We start from the raw sequence: 21,373 nt of genomic DNA on the forward strand, positions 1-21,373 counted from the left end.
CGCTGCACCGGAGTCTGTCCGCCGCCGCCTGCTTTGTGCTTCCCGCAGAAGATGGGAGCGACCTCTTCCTGATCGGGAGCTATTTAAAAGCAGGGAGTTTGTCGTATTTCCTACTAGCGGGAGGAACTGGGGAGAATCCATTCACACTCCCCAAACCAGGTAGGATCCTATGGTGGGCAAGCAAAAGGAATCCAGTCACATACCGTGAACTGTTTTCCTCTTGCTGTTCATAAGGCTGCACTTCCTTCGTTTTGGCAAAAGACTGGTTTCCAAATTGTGTGTGTGTGTGTGTGTGTGTGTGTGTGTGTGTGTGAATGTGTGTGTGTGTGTGTGTGCGCGCGCGCGCCTGCACATTTTCTGGGTGTCTGAGCTTGGGGGGGAGTGAAATTGCTCGGGCTGGTGCTTCTGGGCGTGAGGGTGCCTGCCTGCCAGTGCAGGCTGCCGGAGGAAGAAAGGGCTGCTAAGGAGGGATGCTGCGCCCTACACCGCGCTGGGCTTTGAGGATTCCGGGCGCGAAGAGATAAGTCCACCCAGAAAGCAGCGCTGCTAGGGACCCAGGCGTCCCCACCCACTGGGCTCCTCTCCGCGGTCTTCCCTCCTCCTGGTAATCCCTGGGGTCTTTCCCAAGGCCACACTTGCGACCCCCCCCCTCTTTGCAGATGGGCTCTGGGTGCTCTTTCACCATGGACTGCGGAGAAGAGGGAGGTGTGGCCGGAGAGAGGGGACAGACAAGGAAAAAATGTGGGGAGTGGACTTACAGGGTCTGGGTCTCTGGGCACCATGTCGTGGTGTGCATTGGGGATTCTGCACACACAGGCATCTTTCCCCAAGAGATTCCAAAGGAACTTTGCAGCTGCATTATCTGCCTGGGGGCTGTGCTGGCTCTTGGGGAAATGGTCTATGTTCTGAGATGCGAGGATATCCTTCTTGGCTCCTCCTTCGTCAAGAAGAGGGAGGTCTTAATAGCTGGACAGTGGGTTCAAGAAACCAAATCCGTGCAGGCGATGCTTTTAAAAATACAGCATATGTGCATCCTTGATTGTTTAACTCGCCCTCCCTACACAGATTCTGTCGCTGTCTGATGAATGACTTGGGCTGGCAATTCGTATTTCCCTCCCCAGATAAAGTAGCAGTGGTTGGATTGAGAGAAGGGGCGATCAAATTTAACAAAGAATTTTTTTTTTTTTCTGAAGAAAGCAGTGTGCCTGTGGTCTGCAGTCGCTAGAAAGAAAGTCATTTTTTTTTTTTTTTGCACTAGGTTATGGTTTTAACCCCCCCTTATCCTGGCTGCCTTGAAGGCGCTCTCTACCTCTCTGCTAGTCAGCCACTAGTGGTTGTGAATATAACAACACAAACTTTGTCCTGCTGGAGGTGTAAAGACTAAAAAGAGAAAAAAAGGATATCAGTGGGAGGTGTAGTGGAAGAAGCATTTTTTAAAATGACAGATGTGGTGAAGACAGTACAGGCATCCTGAACATGGAGGAGCGGACTGAGTAGGTGGAGATTTCTGATCAGATCTGGTTAAAGACATTGGCTTGAGTATCTCCGAATAGGAGCAGTGAACATCCACAATCCGGGACTTGTATGAAGATTTCCTAAGGGAAACGGGGGAGGGAGGTCCAGGAGAGAATATGGAAAGTATATACCTTCCCCTTCTCTCACCCCCAACACATGCGGGAGCGCTCCTGTGCGCGCGCGCACACACGCGCATACACACACACACACACACACACACACACACACACGGCACACAGACACACTCACACACTTACATGCTTCCTCTTTCTCTGTCAGAGCTCTCCTGCAGCAAGTCAGGAAAGGAGGGAGGAAAATGAATCTAGATATTTCATTCATTTCAGATAAGAAAACAAAGCCAGAACAGGAATGACTGGCTTTAGGTTCTTCTTTCAAATCCTGTGTTACTTGTATCTAGCTCTCTGGGTTTGCTAAACTTGCTTAATTGGGAGGTTAGCTGGGTGTGAAAGCAGGAGGAAGGAAGGAGAGCTTGCTCCATCTTTGGGGCTTTGTGAGTGATTTGGTGGGGGAGGAATCACTTATTTCACCAAGAAGCAAAGATGTGTTTTCTTAAATGGTTTTCATTTTACAAATACTGCCTGCCTGAAGGGTTCCCTTTGGATAGAAGGACTCCTTATCTAAAATTTCTCCCACTTGCTATAAAGGAAGCACCCATTTTTCTTCCTTAAAATGGATGTTTTTTTTTACTATTATTAAAAATAGAATGATTAATTCCTAGAAAAAATGGGGAAAATGGGGGGGGGGCGCTTAGCAGAGGTAAGCTATTATTCACCATTTAGCTGTGCAAAGGATGTAAGAATGTCCATGACAATCAGACTTAATCGACTCTGTCTTAATGGGGCTGGGATTAGAGTAGTGAACTAACAGAATATGAAGGTTGTGTGTTTATCTATCCATCTACTTCCTTGTCTATTTACTTTACCATTACTAGTTAATGGTTTCTACTGTATCCTTTTGGATTTAGATTAAGAACTAGATAATCCTTTTGTTGGCTGTGCAGGGAAAGGAAAGCATAACAACAGTGACAGTGCTTTAACTCCAAATAAAATTATTAAAGGAAGGTGAGGTACAGTCTTGAACACCTACAGGACTCATTTGCAGGAATTACATTAATTACTCTTTCAAACTTACTATGTATTGAAAAAATAAAATTCATTCCAAGACAGCTTTAGCTTTTGTTAACAAGCTATATTTAACATGTTTTTTATCAGACAAAAATAGACTTTTATTTATCTTGCAAAGTAAATGCATGGTTCCTTCCTACTTAGTGCTTAATCTGTTTCTTTGACAAAATAAATGACGAGAAAAGCTCATCAGATCCAACCAAGTTGTGCTAAAATAAACAAAAAAACAAAAGCAAGGTAGGTATTCACTTTGCCTTTGGATGTGTTTGTTTCAAAATAAGTGCATTTTAGGACTTCAACCTCTGATTTTCATGGTGCCATTCAGTGTGATCAGTTCTTTCTCTATTGTCTCCTCAGGTAGAGGGAAAACAGCATGTAGGGAAGAAGCCGGCTGCCCTTGTAGCCCAGAAATAAATAAGATCCAAATTGAACTAGATATTAAATCTGGGAAAAAAGATACACAGTGGAAAGGGGATGTTAGAGCAAATTGTTTTAACATCTTATATTTTTGCAGTGTGTGCGTGTGTTGCTTTCAAATAAAAATTAAATCATCGCCTTATATTTGCTGAGAATTTAGAAGTCAACACGCTTTATCTCTCTCTTCTTCTGGTATCTTTCATCCTTTATCTAACCTCTAAGTGATGAATGTCTTTTGCTAAAGTATCCTCTAATATCCTATGACTTCTTAGTTACAACCCTCCGTCGTAACCTCCTGCATCTATAGGTAGACCTCCTCATCATAACCTCTATATTTATAGTCTCCCATTCCTACCAAATTCTCCTGCTCCCTCTTGTGGCAAATATTCTCCTGACTTTCCCTAGATTCCAGAATCCTATGTAGCATCCCTTTCAGCTCCTTAAGCTGTCTATCACTTCAGATCTCATTCTCAGTAGGAATTGTGGCTAACCAGGCCAGTAGGTTGCTGAACTAGCTGTTTCTGCGCTTCTCTCTGAAAAAAAGGATTTCTATTCCCTGGAGATTGATCTAAGATCTAGTGGAAGTAAATGTCAAGTGTTTTCTGACCCGTTGGGGTGGATTAGATTCTGGGAGTGTGAGTTTTCAGTATCTGCCTTTGAGATTTGGATTTGGATTTAGGACTAGTCCAGTGGGGCTTCATTAAATGCAGTGGGATTGTTTTCAGTTTCCTTCCTTTTCTTTCCAAAAGAGAAGCTCTCTTCTCCCTCTCTGTGTCTCTCTCTTGTGTCCTCCCACCATCTCTCTCTCTCTCTCTCTCTCTCTCTCTCTCTCTCTCTCTCCTTCCCCTGACTCTCATGCCCCCCACCTCACAAAATACCTTTTACCCAGTACATATTTTGAAGACTTAAAATAATCAATGATAAGGTTCTCAGTTGTACTTGTGAATCAAACAGCCCATTTTCTGACCTGGATACTCCCAGAGTAATCTCTGGTATGTTTTCATCAACAGCAGTTTAGAATACAAGTAGGGAGATCTGGTGTCTTTTTCTAGTGTGTTGACTCAACTTGGGAAGACAGTTGCTGGCAGTCCTTGCTGCCTCAAGTGTTATTTCTAGGCTCTCTTTGCTGGCAATTCTGTTTTGAACCTGAAGTATTTTATATTTGTCCTTTGATCTGCCTAGTTGAGGGTGTAGAAAGTAACAATAGACAAAGGTTTGAGAGAAATACATTTCCACTTCACCAAAAACTTCCTAGCCAATTTTTGAAGCAGGAAAGGACCATTTGGAAGGAGAAGGCTCTGACTGGCAACTGAAGCAAAGAAAATTGTTTTTGTGGTCAAGGGCAAATACAACCTAGGCAGCAGTCTATCAAGTCATTTGAGGATGGGGACAGCATTCTCAGGCTCAAAGCATTTATTCATTGGCGGATGTAGGATCTGAAATCCTATTAAAACCATTCATCTGGATGAAGGAGTTCTATCCAGCAGATGCCTAATGAATTAATGCAATAATATTACCTGGGAAAGAGCTACCATGACATTTTATAAGCCATTAGCATATGTTCATTTTTCAACTTGGACTGGCTTATCTGATCAGCTGGCAGATAGAAAGTCCCAAGGACCTGGAACACAGGAAGATGCACAGGAAGTGAAAGAAGTTTGAAACCAGTTTGATGCCTACCAAGTGTCCTCTAAGGACTCTTCTGGTAGAGGAAGTGTGAGTGAGCTGAGTACCTGGGAACGGGCTGTTTATGGAGAGTAGCCAGAAAGATGCAAAAATAAAGCTCCACAATGAAATTTTACTCTGCAGCAGCAGCAGCAGCATCAAGGTAACAGACCTTGGATCCTTTCTTGAAAATTTAGCCATTTTAAGGCTTCTGAGAAATGGGCAAAATATTTTTTGAATATTTTGATGTCCTTCAAATAATTTGATATCCTTAAAATCTTGAATGGAATCTCCTATATCATTTTGGAATATTCACACTGATAGCTTAGAATATAATTGTGCAATACCAATTTAGAGGATCCCCTGCTCATGTAACAGATCTAGGAAAATAAATATAAGTATTCGAGTCTATCTTAACTTTAAAAGACAAAAGTAATCACTTTGCAGATGTGATTACATGTGAAGTCAGAATAATAATTTCTAGGATAAATCTAATGTGAGACGAATTCAAACAGACAAGGAAGTGATTTAACAATTTACATCAACCCAACCACGACATTTATTGAGCACATGCAAGACCCTACTTTGGGCTTTTCTGAGAATGCAGCCAAAGAAGAGAGATTGTTCGATGTTAGTTGAACATTCATGATGTATCAGGGTCTAGTTTAGTTGCTTTATACTAATTTTCTAATTTAGTATTCATGAGTGCCCTGTAAGGAAGCATCATCATCCCTATTTAAAAAAAAAAAAAGAAAGTTATGACTCAGTTGAATAATAACTTGTCCACGTGTTAGTACTTGGTGGTTAGTACATGCGCAGTGGCCATGCTCTTTGTATAATGTTTTCTGCTTTCAGGGATGTCATGATCTAGAACACCTACATGTGAAAGGTAGGGATTGAGTGAGTTAGAGCATCAGCTTGCACCTGAGCAAGTAAGTACTGGAGCAGTTAAAAGGAAAAACAGAACACTGGACATGGCTTGTAGAGGAAGAGGCATTATAATTCATTCACAGTGAAAAGGGTTTAGAAAAAAACAGAAAGGCTAGTCACTTTTGAAAAAAAAAAATAAATAAACCATGCCCCAGCTAATGGATGACAGAGGCAACCCTGGAGCAATATTTGGGCCATTTCATGACTCCTCAGTTCTGCTCTGTGTTCCAGTTAGGACCATGCCTCGATAACTATAGATCTAGAACAAATGGTAGCCTAATGCACTGGATGTTGTGTTTTAGACTTGAACCCAAAATTTAGGATGAACTTGTAGCACAGACTTGGAGGAGAGATGCTGTAACATTCAGAAGTGAGGCAAGGGGCAGACCACCTGCCGGCCTGTTCTTTACTAAACTTCGATGATTATATTTCTCATACCATTTCAGGTGAGTTTATTCATTTTAGCACTCATGGCCCTGATATTTTCTCCCTTTCTCCTTTTCTCCCTTTCTCCAGCTTCTCATTTTTTTCCCCTGGTTCTAGGCTCATGTAGAGCGTCCAGTCCTCGCAACAGGTTTAGAGAATCGGACAGCTCTCTCTATACCCATACTTTCCCTTCCTCTGTAGACTGTGGTAGGGCCCCCACTGGGGGTGGCATCAGAATTTGCAGAAGTGCCTTCTCTCGGGAGCTTCCAGTCATTCTTCCAAAATAATTTTTCATCCATCCTGACAGTATAGTTCAGTGGTAGAGCACCTACCTAGAATGTGTCAGGTCCTGGGTTTGATTCCCAATACTACCAAAAAAACCCCAAAACCTAATTACAAAATAATTATTCAGAAGTTGGGGGGTGTGGGCCTTCCCATGATGAAATTTGTGAATCGATGTGGGATGAAGTCAGTGGTTCTTTTCCCAAGGCTCTTCACTGTTTTTCTTCTCCTGGACATGCAGTTGTTTTAATAACGTCAGTGTCAGTGCTCTTGTTAATACCATGGCCAGTCTGGAAAAGATGTCAGACATCAAATTTTGTTTTTTACAGATAAGCAAATGGAGACCATAAAAGTTAAATGACTTAACAAAAAGTGAAACAGGAGATAGAAGAATGCAGATCCGTGACTCTGAAGTTATTTCACCCAAATTACAGTTCCTTTTTTCTTTGACAATATGGAAATATGCCAGTTTTCTGGCCTCAAGAATCCCTAGATGTCTATTAAGGATTTCCAGGGAGGAAAGAGAAACTTGACTTTACTTCTAGTCTGAGGACATCAACTAATCAAATGAAGGACCCTAGGGTACCCAAACTAAAGATCTCTGAGGTCAGCAGACTAATTCATTATAGTTCTAATTTTTGTTTCAATCTGACAGATGTCATATTTGTCATTGTGCAAGTTACTTAACTTTTCTGGTCTCCATTTTCTCATCTATTAAATGGGAATAATTAATAGTAATAGTAATCATAATAAGCCTTATAGCTTCTGTGAGGAATGATAAATGAATAAAACAGTTTCTTCTATGTGAATGCTCAATAAGGGTTGACCCATAACTTGACAGATGAGTACTGAGAGAGAAAGTTCCTGTCTCTGCCTGTGTGCTTTCATGTGAACATGCTAACTGTAGGGGGGTTGCCATGAGAAAGTGGAAAAAGAAAAGATTATGTCTTATTAAATATAGCCAATATTATTATTTGTATAATTTACTGTTTTTTCAAATATCCATAAAGTAAATATTTTGGTTTTGTGTACCATAAGGTCTGTTGCCATTACTCAACTCTGCTCTTGCAACAAGAAAGCAGCTGTGGACGATACATAAATAAATAAGCAGGGCTGTGTTCCATAAAACATTATTTAGAGATATTGAAATTTGAACATCATGAAATTTTCACATCATCAAATATATTTTTTTCATTTTTTCCAATCATTTAAAATGGAAAACCATTTTAATTTCATGGTCCATTGGCCATGGCTTGCCAATGCCTGTCACTCATTGTAGATTGTGAGAGATACAAATGTAGCATCAGTGGGGTTGGGGCATCCTAGCAATTGGTGTAGTGTGAAGCAGGATGGCCTAGAAACTCAGAGACCTTGTTTCACAGCCCAGTTCTGTCATTTCTGTGATGTGTGGCTTTGAAAAAGCTTTTGAATTAGCAGGGTTTGAGTTTTCTTATTATGAAGAGGGTTCGGGGATGAGGCAAAGCTAATTGAATTTTAAGGGCCTTCCTAGCAATCAAAGTAATTTTATAGAAAGAAATTTGACATTTGAGGGGGATATTGAGGACAGATACAAAGGTGAGAGAAAGGAAAACATGATACATATTTGGGTAATTTTCATTTAATAGCTCAGCTGACTACCAGGAACAGCAAACCTGGGAAGGTGGACAGGTGCTGTGTTATGGATGACCTTGAATGCCAAAATGGAGCATTAGAATAGTATAGCTACAGATTGTTAGCAGAATTCTCCAAATTTCCAGGTCAGTTGGAGAGAGGGGAGTCACTTGTTCAAGGACACATAGCTGGTCAGTAGGGCTGAGATCAGCACTGGTTCCTTTCGGCCCCTAGGCCAGGGATCCTTCCATCCACCGTACTGTCCCCAGCATTGTGGTAGAGAGCAATTAACTGCAGTTGGATGGTTCTGACCTCCAAGAGGGAAAGTCTCATATAAATTACAAGAGCTACTTTTTTATTTTCCAAACATGATCTCATACTCGACATATCAAAGAAGGTAGGTCTTTGAGTAATCCCATTACAGAGATGGGTAATGGCAAAAGTGCCCACATAAGGCCCTGCACTCCAACACTGTTTTTTTCAATTTTCACTCATGTTATTTCTTCAGCAGAGCCTTCCTCACATCCTAGTAGATCAGGTCTTCCATTACTTACTCATGTAGGATTGTGTTTTTCCTTTATAGCATTTATTAGAGTTAGTAATTATGTGGTTGTTTTTTTTTTTTTGGGGGGGGGTATGCTTTAAATTGGCATCTGTCATCTATCTGTCAGCTAGAGTGTACATTCCATAAGCAATTGTGACTGTCTGTCTCGTGGTTCTAGCCCCAATGACTTGTACATTATCAGACACAAAATAGACATCTGATATTTGGTTAATGAATGAACGAATGTGTGTTCTCTCATTAGTCATTAATATTCATGAAAACAGTCTGCTTCAACAAAGGTTGAATAGGCATGTTATCTTCACTTACAAATTAAATGATTAAATGTTTACCATTTCTTTCTTCACTTACTTTTTTCTCTCTCAGTGTCTCCTCTCAGGGTTACTCTTGAGATAGGGGAATCTGCATCTCTCACAGTGTTCCCCTATGACAAAAAGACAATAATAATACAGTAGTCTCAGCATAGTTGCTAGCATTAAAACTATACCACTGAAGCCAAAGTTTAAACAGTTCTTCAAATGCAAGTATATAGGATTGGTTTAAATAGTACATTCACTAAATGTCCTCTCTGGTAGAAAAACTGTTTTATAAACTACTCAAGGATTTGTGTAAAAAACTGTGTTTTTCCATAGGCCGTTGACAATCCATTTGTTCTTCTAAATAATAAGATTTGACAAGTTCCTTTCTAAGCTGACTTCCCTTTTTTAAATTTACTGGTTCTGTCTGAATTTACACTTGGCTTAAAAGCCAAGCCATTGAGCATATTGTCAGGAAGTTTAGAAAATTGTAGCATAGAATATTGGCGAAGGGGCACCATTAAGTGAGCATCTATTCACTTGACTTTTTTTTTCCTTAATATTTCATTTTGCTTCCTATATCTCCTCTTCTCAAGAGCATCTTCTTCTTTCAAGGACTGTGAGTTGAGACTATGCAGGAAAATCTGAAAGACTCACAAACCTCAAGTTGATAGGTTTCCATCTCCTGAAAAGCCAACTACTTAAAGCTGAAACTTAATGACAGCGGGGAAAGCTCGTAAAATTCAGATTTAAAAAAAAAAAAAAGTCATTCTGGATGCTCCTGTCACACAGCTTGAAATTTAATTCAGTATTCAGCATTCCTCGTTCCAAGAGGCATACTAAGGAGCAAGAGTGACTGCACAGAGCAGATTCATTCTTGAGTTGAAGTGAAGAGGGGGAGCAGGTGATACCCCATAAAATGCCTATAATTTAATGAGTGCAGCTTTCCTCATCATCCAAGGCTTCTAGTCTGGGGCCTCTGCATGTTTTCTGCCTCTACTTAGGGCATGCATGTAGAAACTGGAGAGGTCTCTGAAGACTTCATTTTATCCTGAGTCTTGGTTCATGTGAGAGAATGTCCTGGCAATTCTTGCCTGTGTCAGCTCAGAGGAGGCAGAAGTAATCCATAGCAAATGTATGAAGTAGGTGCTTCATAATTACCTCAGTACTTTAATCTCTTTGGGGGTCATAGGACTCCGGATTAGGGTCCCTTCTCCCCTATTCTCCAGCCCCAACCCCCCACTCCCAGAAACCCATGCACAGGCCTGTCATATTTCAGTCCTGCCTAGAATTCCAGTTTGTAAGAGGCAAAGCTCATCTGAAACATTCTTTCACATTATTTTCTTCTAGATATTAGAAAACACTGCCCTCTGATTTTTAGGCATTAGCTTCCTTCCAGAGCCTTCCAGAGCTTGTGTTTCTGGGCAGCTGGTTTCAGCCAGTTCTGTCCTGTGCTGGCTCCTTTTCTTTCTTTATGCTCTTTTCCCTTTACACCAGTACTTCTCAAGGGGTGATTCAAGACCACTCCCTCAGAATTACCATGGTGCTTGTTGAAATACAAATCTGGGGTTCCTCTTTACACCTATTATAAATCAAAGATAGGGCCCAGACATCTGCATTGCAGTGCTGTTCCTAGGTGGATGCTGGGGGAGCTGAAGTTGGAGAAGCATTGCTCTCTGCCTTTTTCACCTGTTTCTTCTCTCTGGAATGTTCTCTAACTCTTTCCAACTTTTGTCATCCTTTTCATCTCCTCCTTTATATAATTTTCCTTTTTCTTCTTAATATTAATGGTCACTAATGGTAACTTTCATACAAAGACTGGGAAATCCTTAAGTGCAGGGACCTTGTATCAATTATCTCTGTAATCCCTGAAGTGTATGTGAAGGTGCTTTGCACATTAAGGCCACTCGATAACTGCTTGGTGAATACAAGAAGGGCCCATTCCCTCCAGACCTAGAAATAAAGAAAGAATATACTATATAAAAGTTCATTAAGGTTAAATGGCAGCAGCTAGCATAAAACATATTTTAAGGTAGGAAATATTTTGGGGTCCCCTATATATAAAAGCATGCATATGACCTTGTTCCTTTTCCTTGTAAGGTCAAACATCAAAGAAAGATTGCTCTGTCTCTTCTGTTCATTAACAGATTATCACCTAAAATATTTATCAGTGTCCATCAGGAGGACCCTGTAAGATCCAGAGTCCAGAGGAGATGTTCCAAGGTCCTGCACTAAGATTTTAAAATTATACTTGAAATCTCTGTAGAGCCATAGACTGAGTGATGTGAGGAAGTTTCTAGAATCCTGGTTCTAGTAACCAAAGACGGTCGACAGTTAACTAGGAACTGGGTAGTTTAGTTGAATGTTCAGTGATGCCACTGTTTGAAAGCCAGGGATGTCTCTCTTCTCCTGTGATTCTCTAATAATTAAATAATTGTGTTTCCTAGTAAGTGGACTTTTTCCTGCAGTGACACCTCACGGCATCTGGCACATATGAGAGGCTAAGAAAAGCTCCGCAGGTGAAACCATGAATGATATTTTGTTCTTGCAGTTTTCTTGATTACTGACCAATTAAAGAAAAAAAAAGACTTGACTTTAAGTAAGTTTGTGAATTGCATGGAAATATTGGGAAAAAATATATATTGGTTTGTTAGTAGTGAAGTATTCAGTTATTTGTGATGACCATTCTGTATCATTTCCTGTGGCTCTCATCCCATTACCCTCTTTAGTTTTGCTTTTTCACTGCTAGGATTTCTTTCTCCATTTTTTTTTCCTCCTGAGCAAGTGGAAGAACCTTAACTTTGGAATGATTTCAGACCTCAGACTTCAGCTGATGATCCCTCAAATGAATCATCTTTCCCTTACTATGTGATGAATATAAGTGTTTATAAAAGTAGGGGTTGGGGTAGGGAATGAAAAAACAAAAAGCCCTGGATGTACTAATGCAGCCTGTACATATTTATTCAGGTGGGAGGCAGGGGCAGTGTGAGAGGTTATTCTACACTAAGTACCTAAATGCAGAGCTCTTTGTCCTCAAAGAACAGCATTATTTCCCTATGCAGTGGGAGCAAACAAAAATCATTATGGTGTAATGCAAAGTACCTGCATTTTAAATCCCAGATGTCACTTAAGTCTGTGTGACTTTTGTCAACTTACTTGTAAGAACTTTTTGCTTTTCTAATTTATAAAATGAGAACGATAATACAGGCCTCCTTGCAGTATTGTTAGAGAGGTCAGCAGGAATCATGAATGCAAAGCAAATACTCAAGTCAGTAATTTCAATCATTATTGCCCTCAATGACCCTGGAGGGGAGGGTGGCTTAAACCCTGGCACAGTAATTCTGAGGACAATCCTGACTGACTTCACATAGAACCCAAGATTATTAGCGCATCTTCTCTCTGAATTCTTCTTTCTTTATTTTCTATTGGAAGACTCTTTCTGCTCCAGTTTTCTTCTGCCTGCCCACATTTCCATGTAAGTCTGCAGAATTAATATAAAAATTTAAATTCTTGGTGCTCTTTTCCTTTTACAGGGACTCTATAATGGAGGTGATTTTTGGTTGGTGTTACACAAGATGCCTTTTAATTATTCGAAGGAGGAAAAGATAGGCTTCCTTGAGGATGTCTCCAGTGTCAGGACCCTCTCAACAGAGCCGATACAATCAGTGAGCCAGGGCTGATGTAGCAGGTGCTGAGCAAGATGTCAGGGCCCCAGGTCATCTCTTTGTGCTGGAGAAATTTTTCCAGCCTGAGATTCTTTGCTGTGAATCTGAAATACGGATTTCCTCTCCTTCAGCTTACACTAATATTGGCTTTTCAATCTGATGCTGAACTTTGCTCATTTTAGGGCTCATCCATTTCACAGAGAGTATTTTCCAAAGCAAATGCCTAGGCCCAATTCCCAGATTCTGATTCAGCATCAGAGATTTGGTCAATCAGTTCATGACCCTATGATAATTATTTTATTCATTCAGTAAACATGTGCTATACATATTCTAGGTGCCAGGCTCCCCTCTAGGAACTGGAAATGCAGTTGTGAAAAAAGGAAGAAAAGTTGCTGCTCTTACAGGGTTTACATCTTTTAGAGGGAGAAAGACAATATGTAGAACTACTGAATAAAGTACACAGCATATAGAAGTAGTTAGTGCAATACAGGAAAATAAAATAGAGAAAAGGGCTGGCAGATATATCACATGACCTGTTTCCAATAACTTCTTCCTTATCCTAAGTCTATTTTTTTTTCTGGTCACATTACCTGGTTCTTACCCCAGTTACTCCCTTGCTGAACAGTTTAGCTGCATGATTTCTTTTTTTTTTTTTAAGATGTTTTGGAGAAACTCTTTTTAATATTTATTTTTTTAGTTATAGGTGCACACGATATCTTTATTTTATTTGTATGTGGTGCTAGGGTTTGAACCCAGTGCCTCATGCATGCTAGGCAAGTGCTCTACCACTGAGCCACAACCCCAACCCCTAGCTGCATGATTTCTGACCTGGGATAGGATCCTCAATCCAGTTTTGTTAGTTTGGGCAGAAGGACTTGAGCCCCTCACAACACCTCCCATAGCCCATGACTTGTCATGGAAGTCATGGAAGCCTACATGACTTGTCCCAATTTATCATTCAACAGAGAGAAAACTTCCTGGGGAGGGTGGGGAGAGAAAGAAAACAAAATAAAAAGTTTTAAAAGGTAGTAGCAGAGAGGACTGTGGAAACTAAGTTTCTTTCTGAAGTCTGGCTCTGGTCTGATAGATGAGGCTGGGAGCCAGAGGAGTATTTGAATGTTAGATGAGATGGTCCCATGTCACATGAAAAATGTCTTCATCCTCTGGCATCATCTCTTTGTCTAGAAGCAATGGGAAGTACTTGCATCAGTTATGGGTAAAGATTTATACTTGCTTTCATGTTGCCTTAGAAATAGATTAATTGCTTAGCTCTGAGGCTTTCAGTCAGCAAGAATTACATAGAAGGGAATTCCAAGTCCTGATGAAGGCGAGTCAGGGAGTTCCTTGGAATAACCCCAACTGCCAATCAACAGAATGAGATTAGGCCATCCAGTGTGAGGGCTGGTGGGGACACCAGCAAATTCCTTTCCTCTGAGTCAGGTACTTCTTGATAGTTAAAACTAACCCCAGTTTCCTGTGGGGAGTAGGCACTCTGCTGCCTCACTCCTCTTTGGGCCCCTCTGCAACTGAGGTTCTTCCTTATGCTTTACAAAGCAGTTTGATAAACACCTAATCTTGTAGGCATGTGTTTCTCCTCCTTGTAACTCTGACTTCTCCCTTCGGCACAGGTGGCTGGATTACTGGCAGCCAGGTATCTCTTTACCATCTTTTTAGTCAGTGTCATTAAAGTTTGTAATTTGTAGGTGATAAAGTTGTTTTGTTTTAAAATAAATAGTGAGTCGAAGATAATTCGGGTATTCTTGATACTTACTGGGCTGAAGACTCATTTTGATGATGAAGTGGGTATTCCTAAGTGATCCCTTGATATAGACATAGAGTTGATCTGAATCCACCAAAAAAATCAGCTGCCAGCCTTCAGTAGATCAAGGCAAAATGTAAGAAAGCCAGGCAGCAAACCAACATACCTGTGGCCTCTGTTCTTATCTTCCTGCTTAATTTTCATGGAAAATTTATACACACACACACACACACACACACACACACACAAACACACACACACACACACACACACACCTCAGGAGAAGAGTTGGGAGGGTTAAGTAGAACTTCTGGACTCTTATAATGGAAGAAAGAAAATAGATGAAAAAAGCCTTTAGATAACACTTCTCCCACATCCTCACAAGCATTTGGATTTTGGTATTCATTAAATAAAGAAAGCAACCAAAGTCCAGAGAGTTCTTCCCGGTTGCTTTATTGCCAATAACTTACATCAGTGTTTTTTGTCCACTGGTTTCACAAATTATAATGCTGTCACTTTTTTAATATAAATGTGATGATTTTTGGTAACCTCAGCAGCCCCTCTCCTTTTTCCCCAATAATGACGACGGATTTTCACCAATCCATCCATTTTTACACATCTGGTCCTCATTTGGCTAAAAACATATTGTGAGATGTGGGCTAGGGCAGAGATGGAGGGCAGGACTTTTTCTTGGCCGACCTAAGAGAGAGCCCTGACTGTGCATGCAGGAAAAGGTTGCCAGGCAATTGCTAAAGGGCAGGGAGCATAGGGCAGCTGTCTCTAGGAACATGCCAGCCCTCATGCTATACACCACAGTCATTGATGCTTGTCTGCTTGAGTCTCTAATCCATAAGATAAAAGCCAGGCTGTTGGAAACCTTCCACGAGACTATTGCTAACTGGGCTCTCCTAACCTGCATAGAAGCCAAGAGGCTTTCAATGGGTTAGTTCAAGCCCAGATCCAACAATTGTCCAGCATTACTTTACCAACTATCAGGGATGACCTAATGGAACAGTTAATGGAAGCAGACCAGGATGTGAATCTTAGTTTGCTCTCTGTATGATTTTGAACAAGTTCTTAACTAGTCTACTCCTCAGTTATCCCACTTTGAAAATGAGTGTCTACTGGATAGGGCTATTGTTAGTGCACTACCCTCTGCACAACTCCAGGGGGTGCTGTTTGCAAAGACCAAAATGGAAATAGAAACACTAAAAGTTGTGTGACACAAAAGTGCTTGTTATTAGAAATATTAGATATAATTGATACATGTAAAGAATTTAGCACGATGTCTATAACAGTTTTAAGAAAGGAATTCAATATTAGTCTCTCAAGAAATTGTGATTTGTTATACTTTTTTTGAACCTTGATTCTAAGAAGGAAAATATTTTGAGGAAAGAACACAGTCTGCAAAGGCCTCCAAGTAAGAAAGTGCCTTATTTAGGGAATTAAAAGAATTTCTGCATTCAGGAGCACAGAGGTTAGATCATACAGGGTCTTGAGCAGACTATTGAGGGGTTTTACCACTGGACATGAGGCAAAAGACAGCCTACAAAGAGTTTTAAGCAGAATCATAGTGTAAGATCTGTTCCTTAGCAAGTTCAATTTGGCTGAAATGTGAAAAATAGAATGATGAATTTGGCAGTGATTTGAAGGAGTGGTTAATTATATCAGGCTTGGAGACAGACACAGGTTTGAATCTTTCTTCAGTGTTTACTCTCTCTCTTCAGTACTGTTATTTATTACAAATATTTAACCTTTCTGATCCTTATCGGTCTCCAAGACATTTTAAGTTGCCAGTCTACTAAAAGGATAACTACAAATGTTTCTTCTCCATTTTAAATGCTAGCTGTCTGCTCTTTCATTTTTGAATACTTGCCAGGCATTGGGATCATTTAGAAATCAGATCTTAATATAGTAGGCAGGAGCTGGTCTCCTTGTTTCCTCCCATCCCCTACAATCTCTCTACTAAACCAGGAGAGAGCCTGTTCTAAAAGGAAAACCAGATATTACTCTCTGGTCAGAACCCCCTGGGATTCCTGTCTCTCTCCTCTTCAAAGCCAATACCTTACAGTGGCCTCAGTGACCCCCTGATCTGTTCCCTTTGCATTCCCACTCCTGCATGGCCCTTCCTCCACACTGGTTTCTCTGCACCATTACCATCAGGACCTTTGTACTTTGTCATAATACTCTTCCTGCAATATCCACAAGGTTTGATCATTTGCTTCCTTCAGGACTTTGCTCAAATGTTTTCTTATCAGAGACGCCTTCCTTAACTGTAAAATCATGCTAACTTATGTGTGCATGAACACACACACACACACACACACACACACACACTGTCCTTCTTAGATTGATTCTGCCCTTCCCCCATTGTACCGCTTTTTACCACCTGATATTTCATTTATGCCTTAGAAGACAGAGACTTTGTTTTATTCACTGGTGAATTCTTAGGTCTAGAAGAGAGCCTAATGAGTCATTCTAAAATTCATATTAAGCACATATAAACAATTGTGGAAAAAATTGATGCATAGGGACTTAGAACAAGATCTCCTATTTTTCTTGCAGGCAAATTGAATGTTACCTTGTTTTAAGCAGGGAGCCCACAAACCACCCAATCCCTGCAAGGCTAAGCAAACAGACACACGTTGACCATGAACTCTTGCAATGCTTTTGTAAATGTGTTTCTTTCATTTGTCAGCCTTTTACCCTCTCCTGGTCTTCTTCAATATGGGAGAAATATGAAAGAAGCCTATCTCCCAATAGAGATGACCTAAAAAGGGCTTGAGGCCATGGTGGGATCTCCAAGGGTCTTCCAGAATGTGCTGGCCACAGGGATTCTCCTGGGACCTGGGAGTGGTTTTCAGTGCAAGCCATCAGCAGCAAACATAGGCAAACGTGGCTGGCTCTCAGCCAGCGTGGAGCTGAGAGCCTCTCACCCAGCCCTCTTTTAACGTTTTCTAGGCCCCAGGGCTATGTTCTGACTCAGGACTAATTTCCTATCCGTGTGCTATGGATGTCATAACTGGCCTCCTTCAAAGCCTTCCAGATCTTCCTGTATTTCAGTATCCATTCCCTACCCCTTTTACCCCAGTCCTGATGCCCCAGATCCTAGAAGCAGAGGTGATGTGAGGTCAGAACAGAGTTTTGCATGATCTGGTGGTTGAATTTAGGGCTGTGGTCGCTCTGTCCACTACTTTGCTTGCCATTCTCTGTGCTCCTCAGTAGGACTCTGTTGCCATATCTCTAATTGCCTACAGCCCTTCATCATATATATACTTTGTGGTTACTGTTGCTATGCCAAATAAGCTAATTTAGATGGAATCATTGCTCCTGCATATTTTAGTCACTTGAGCCCACTATAGAACTAATGTGTGTTTTGGAATGACCATGGAAAGTATGACATTGACACTGAGAAGGAACATTTTATGGCTGGTAATGCCGATTTCACAGCCTGCCAGGGTCTTACACACAACCAGGCCTGGACCTGGTTATCTCTCCTCTCTGTTGGGGACAGCCTGCAGATTGTAAAGCAGGCTATGTATACAAATATGAAGGGCTGTTCTCAAAGTACTAGATTCCCAGTTGCTAATATATCAGGAGACCTTGGTTGCTGAAAATTAGGAGGAAATGTGCTCTCATTAAAACATGCTTTAAAAACCTGTACTTAATGTGTGGAAATATTGCATTACAGTGGAATTTTTTTTCCTCTTGAGAATAAATACCATTGAGCTTTGATTGCAGGCAGACCTAGAGATTTCTCTGTTTCCAAGTCAGTTTAGAGAAGTAGGGTGTGATTTCTTGAAATACAGTGTAAGGTGTACTTCCAAATTTAAGATCATCACCACGCCTTGTTTTGGTAGTTGTTTTTCCGAGTCTGAATTTCAATGCACAAATCTTAATAAAGTGATTTTCTCAATGAAAAATGTCCTTGAAGATAATGAACTAACCAAAATTTAAAAGAAAAAATCTGCTTTAGCAACAAGGAGGCGATTGTTTAATGCTTCAAAAGTTTTGTTTATCTTTCTTGTTGCCCATTAGTATGCATAAATGTGTGCTTAATTAGGCCAGGCTTAAAATTGAACTTTTCATTTCCAGGAAGTCAGTTGTGAGTCTTGCTCAGTGAATGGAATTACATGTAGAAAATTCACAAACAGAGAGACCAAATTGTAAATTTCACAAAGGATTGCTTAATCACTGATGGAGTCAGGTTAGTGATGATTCACCAGAGATGTTGTGATGGTCAAACATACACAAATTTTTGTTAAAGGTATTAATCATGCTTTGGATTTGGATCTAATAATGTGATTTTTTTTCTACCCTCCCTGCCCCCATCTTCTTTTTACCAACAGGTCAGGACAGTTGGACGTCTCCTTGTACAACATGCCTCGGTTAAGCCTCTCACCCATGTTTTCAATGGGATTTCATCTGTTAGCGCTGATGGCTTTCTTATTTTCCCACGTGGACCATATAACTGCTGAGACTGAAATGGAAGGAGGAGGAAACAGTACCGCTGAATGTACCGGCTCATATTATTGTAAGAAAGGGGTGATTTTGCCTATTTGGGAGCCCCAAGACCCTTCCTTCGGAGACAAGATTGCTAGAGCTACTGTGTATTTCGTGGCCATGGTCTACATGTTTCTGGGAGTCTCTATCATTGCCGACCGGTTCATGTCCTCTATTGAAGTCATCACATCCCAAGAAAAAGAAATAACCATAAAGAAACCCAATGGGGAGACCACCAAGACAACTGTGAGGATCTGGAATGAGACTGTATCCAACTTGACCTTGATGGCCCTGGGATCTTCTGCTCCTGAGATTCTGCTTTCAGTTATTGAAGTGTGTGGCCATAACTTCACTGCCGGAGACCTGGGGCCCAGCACCATTGTGGGAAGTGCTGCCTTCAACATGTTCATCATCATTGCACTTTGTGTTTACGTGGTCCCTGATGGAGAGACGAGGAAGATTAAGCATCTGCGCGTGTTCTTCGTGACGGCAGCCTGGAGCATCTTCGCCTATACCTGGCTGTACCTTATTCTGTCTGTCATCTCTCCTGGTATTGTGGAGGTCTGGGAAGGTTTGCTTACTTTCTTCTTCTTTCCCATCTGTGTGGTGTTCGCCTGGGTAGCAGATAGGAGGCTGCTGTTTTACAAGTATGTCTACAAGCGGTATCGGGCTGGCAAGCAGAGGGGAATGATCATTGAACACGAGGGGGACCGGCCATCTTCCAAAACGGAAATCGAAATGGATGGGAAAGTAGTCAACTCTCACGTTGACAATTTCTTAGATGGCGCTTTGGTTCTGGAGGTCGATGAGAGGGACCAAGATGATGAAGAGGCTAGGCGAGAAATGGCGAGGATTCTGAAGGAACTGAAGCAGAAACATCCAGAGAAAGAAATAGAGCAGTTAATAGAATTAGCCAACTACCAAGTCCTAAGTCAGCAGCAAAAAAGTCGAGCATTTTACCGCATCCAAGCTACTCGCCTGATGACCGGAGCTGGCAACATTTTAAAGAGGCATGCAGCTGACCAAGCAAGGAAGGCTGTCAGCATGCACGAGGTCAACACGGAAGTGGCCGAAAATGACCCTGTGAGCAAGGTCTTCTTCGAGCAAGGGACATATCAGTGTCTGGAGAACTGTGGTACTGTGGCCCTGACCATTATCCGCAGAGGTGGGGATTTGACCAACACTGTGTTCGTTGACTTCAGAACAGAGGACGGCACGGCCAACGCTGGGTCTGATTATGAATTCACTGAAGGAACTGTGGTCTTTAAACCTGGCGAGACCCAGAAGGAAATCAGAGTTGGCATCATCGATGACGACATCTTTGAGGAGGATGAAAATTTCCTTGTGCACCTCAGCAATGTCAAAGTATCCTCTGAAGCTTCAGAAGATGGCATCCTGGAAGCCAATCACGTCTCTACTCTTGCTTGCCTCGGATCACCCTCCACGGCCACTGTAACCATTTTTGATGATGACCACGCAGGCATCTTTACTTTTGAGGAACCTGTGACTCACGTGAGTGAGAGCATTGGCATCATGGAGGTGAAGGTATTGAGAACATCTGGAGCTCGAGGAAATGTTATCGTTCCCTATAAAACCATTGAAGGGACTGCCAGAGGTGGAGGGGAGGACTTTGAGGACACTTGTGGAGAGCTGGAATTCCAGAACGATGAAATTGTGTAAGTTCTTTTTATATGTTTGTGTGTATGGTTGAGTGAGTGCACAACTGCGAGAGTGTGTGCATATTTTTAAACCAAATGACATAAAAGAAACGGAATAGTTATTATGGAAGACACCTTTCAAAGTATCAGTTCTCGTTTGGGTGAAACCTATCAATTGGTACTAGACACAGATCTTAATTTGACATTGAGATCTTTTTTTACTTTTGTCTTTTTTACATATTTAAGTACACTGTAGGCCATGATAAAATGAAGCCTGTGACGTAAGTTAGCAGATCATTTAAGATGGGTTGAAAATTCTGTATTCTATTTTGGATCACACAGTATATATACAGAAAAGGAATATTTAACACATCACAAAAGGTCCCTATCTTCATTGCTGAGTACAAATTGGGAAAGCCCAAAAAAGAAACACCTCTAAAAAGAATTTCCTGGCTACTAGGACTAAGTGGAAATATTTCTGTGGTTTTCATCTGACATTGTGGTTTTATGACAATATAATGTCTCTGCTTGTATGCTAGTGTTTAATTATGACTTAATGACCAACCCTGCTTCTTCAGTGTTATGCTATCATGAGAAGAGGATATATCCATTATTTATTTCCAGTCTGGTTTTACTTTGTATGATTTCATAAACCCTTTTACCCTGCTCATATAGTGATGAGGAGAGAAATACGATTCTGTCCAAGCATCCTAGTTGATGGGGAACAGGTCAGAGAAAGAAGTAGGGAACAATTTACTCTCCCTATTGGCACTTTACAGTTGTAATACTGAGTGTTATGAAGTGATTCTTCCACTGAGAGCTGCCATCGAGAGAGACATTCCTCCTTCGTTGCCTTAGAGAGGGCTTTGCACTTAATTCACTAGAAGCAGCCAGGGAATTTGACTCAAGGACCAGTGTCCAAGAATGAGGGAGGGAAGG

At 41.1% G+C, this 21,373-nt stretch overlaps 1 protein-coding gene across 17 annotated transcripts in view; it reads left to right on the top strand.

Annotated features, from left to right (window-relative positions):
• Positions 1-21,373, top strand: part of Slc8a1 (solute carrier family 8 member A1) — a 363,798-nt gene that overhangs the window by 59,948 nt on the left and 282,477 nt on the right. For 14 of the 17 annotated variants that reach the window (XM_048804486.1, XM_048804488.1, XM_048804494.1 and 11 more), the window contains one exon: positions 18,623-20,452. In XM_048804486.1, coding sequence (XP_048660443.1) covers positions 18,623-20,452 — 1,830 coding nt within the window. Of the gene's footprint in view, positions 1-6; positions 160-331; positions 605-18,368; positions 18,481-18,622; positions 20,453-21,373 lie in introns of those variants that run through there. The other 3 variants (XM_048804498.1, XM_048804501.1, XM_048804499.1) reach the window with 3 other exon arrangements.

Source organism: Marmota marmota, unplaced genomic scaffold (assembly GCF_001458135.2).
Source record: "Marmota marmota marmota unplaced genomic scaffold, marMar, whole genome shotgun sequence".
Taxonomy (NCBI): Eukaryota; Metazoa; Chordata; class Mammalia; order Rodentia; family Sciuridae; genus Marmota; species Marmota marmota.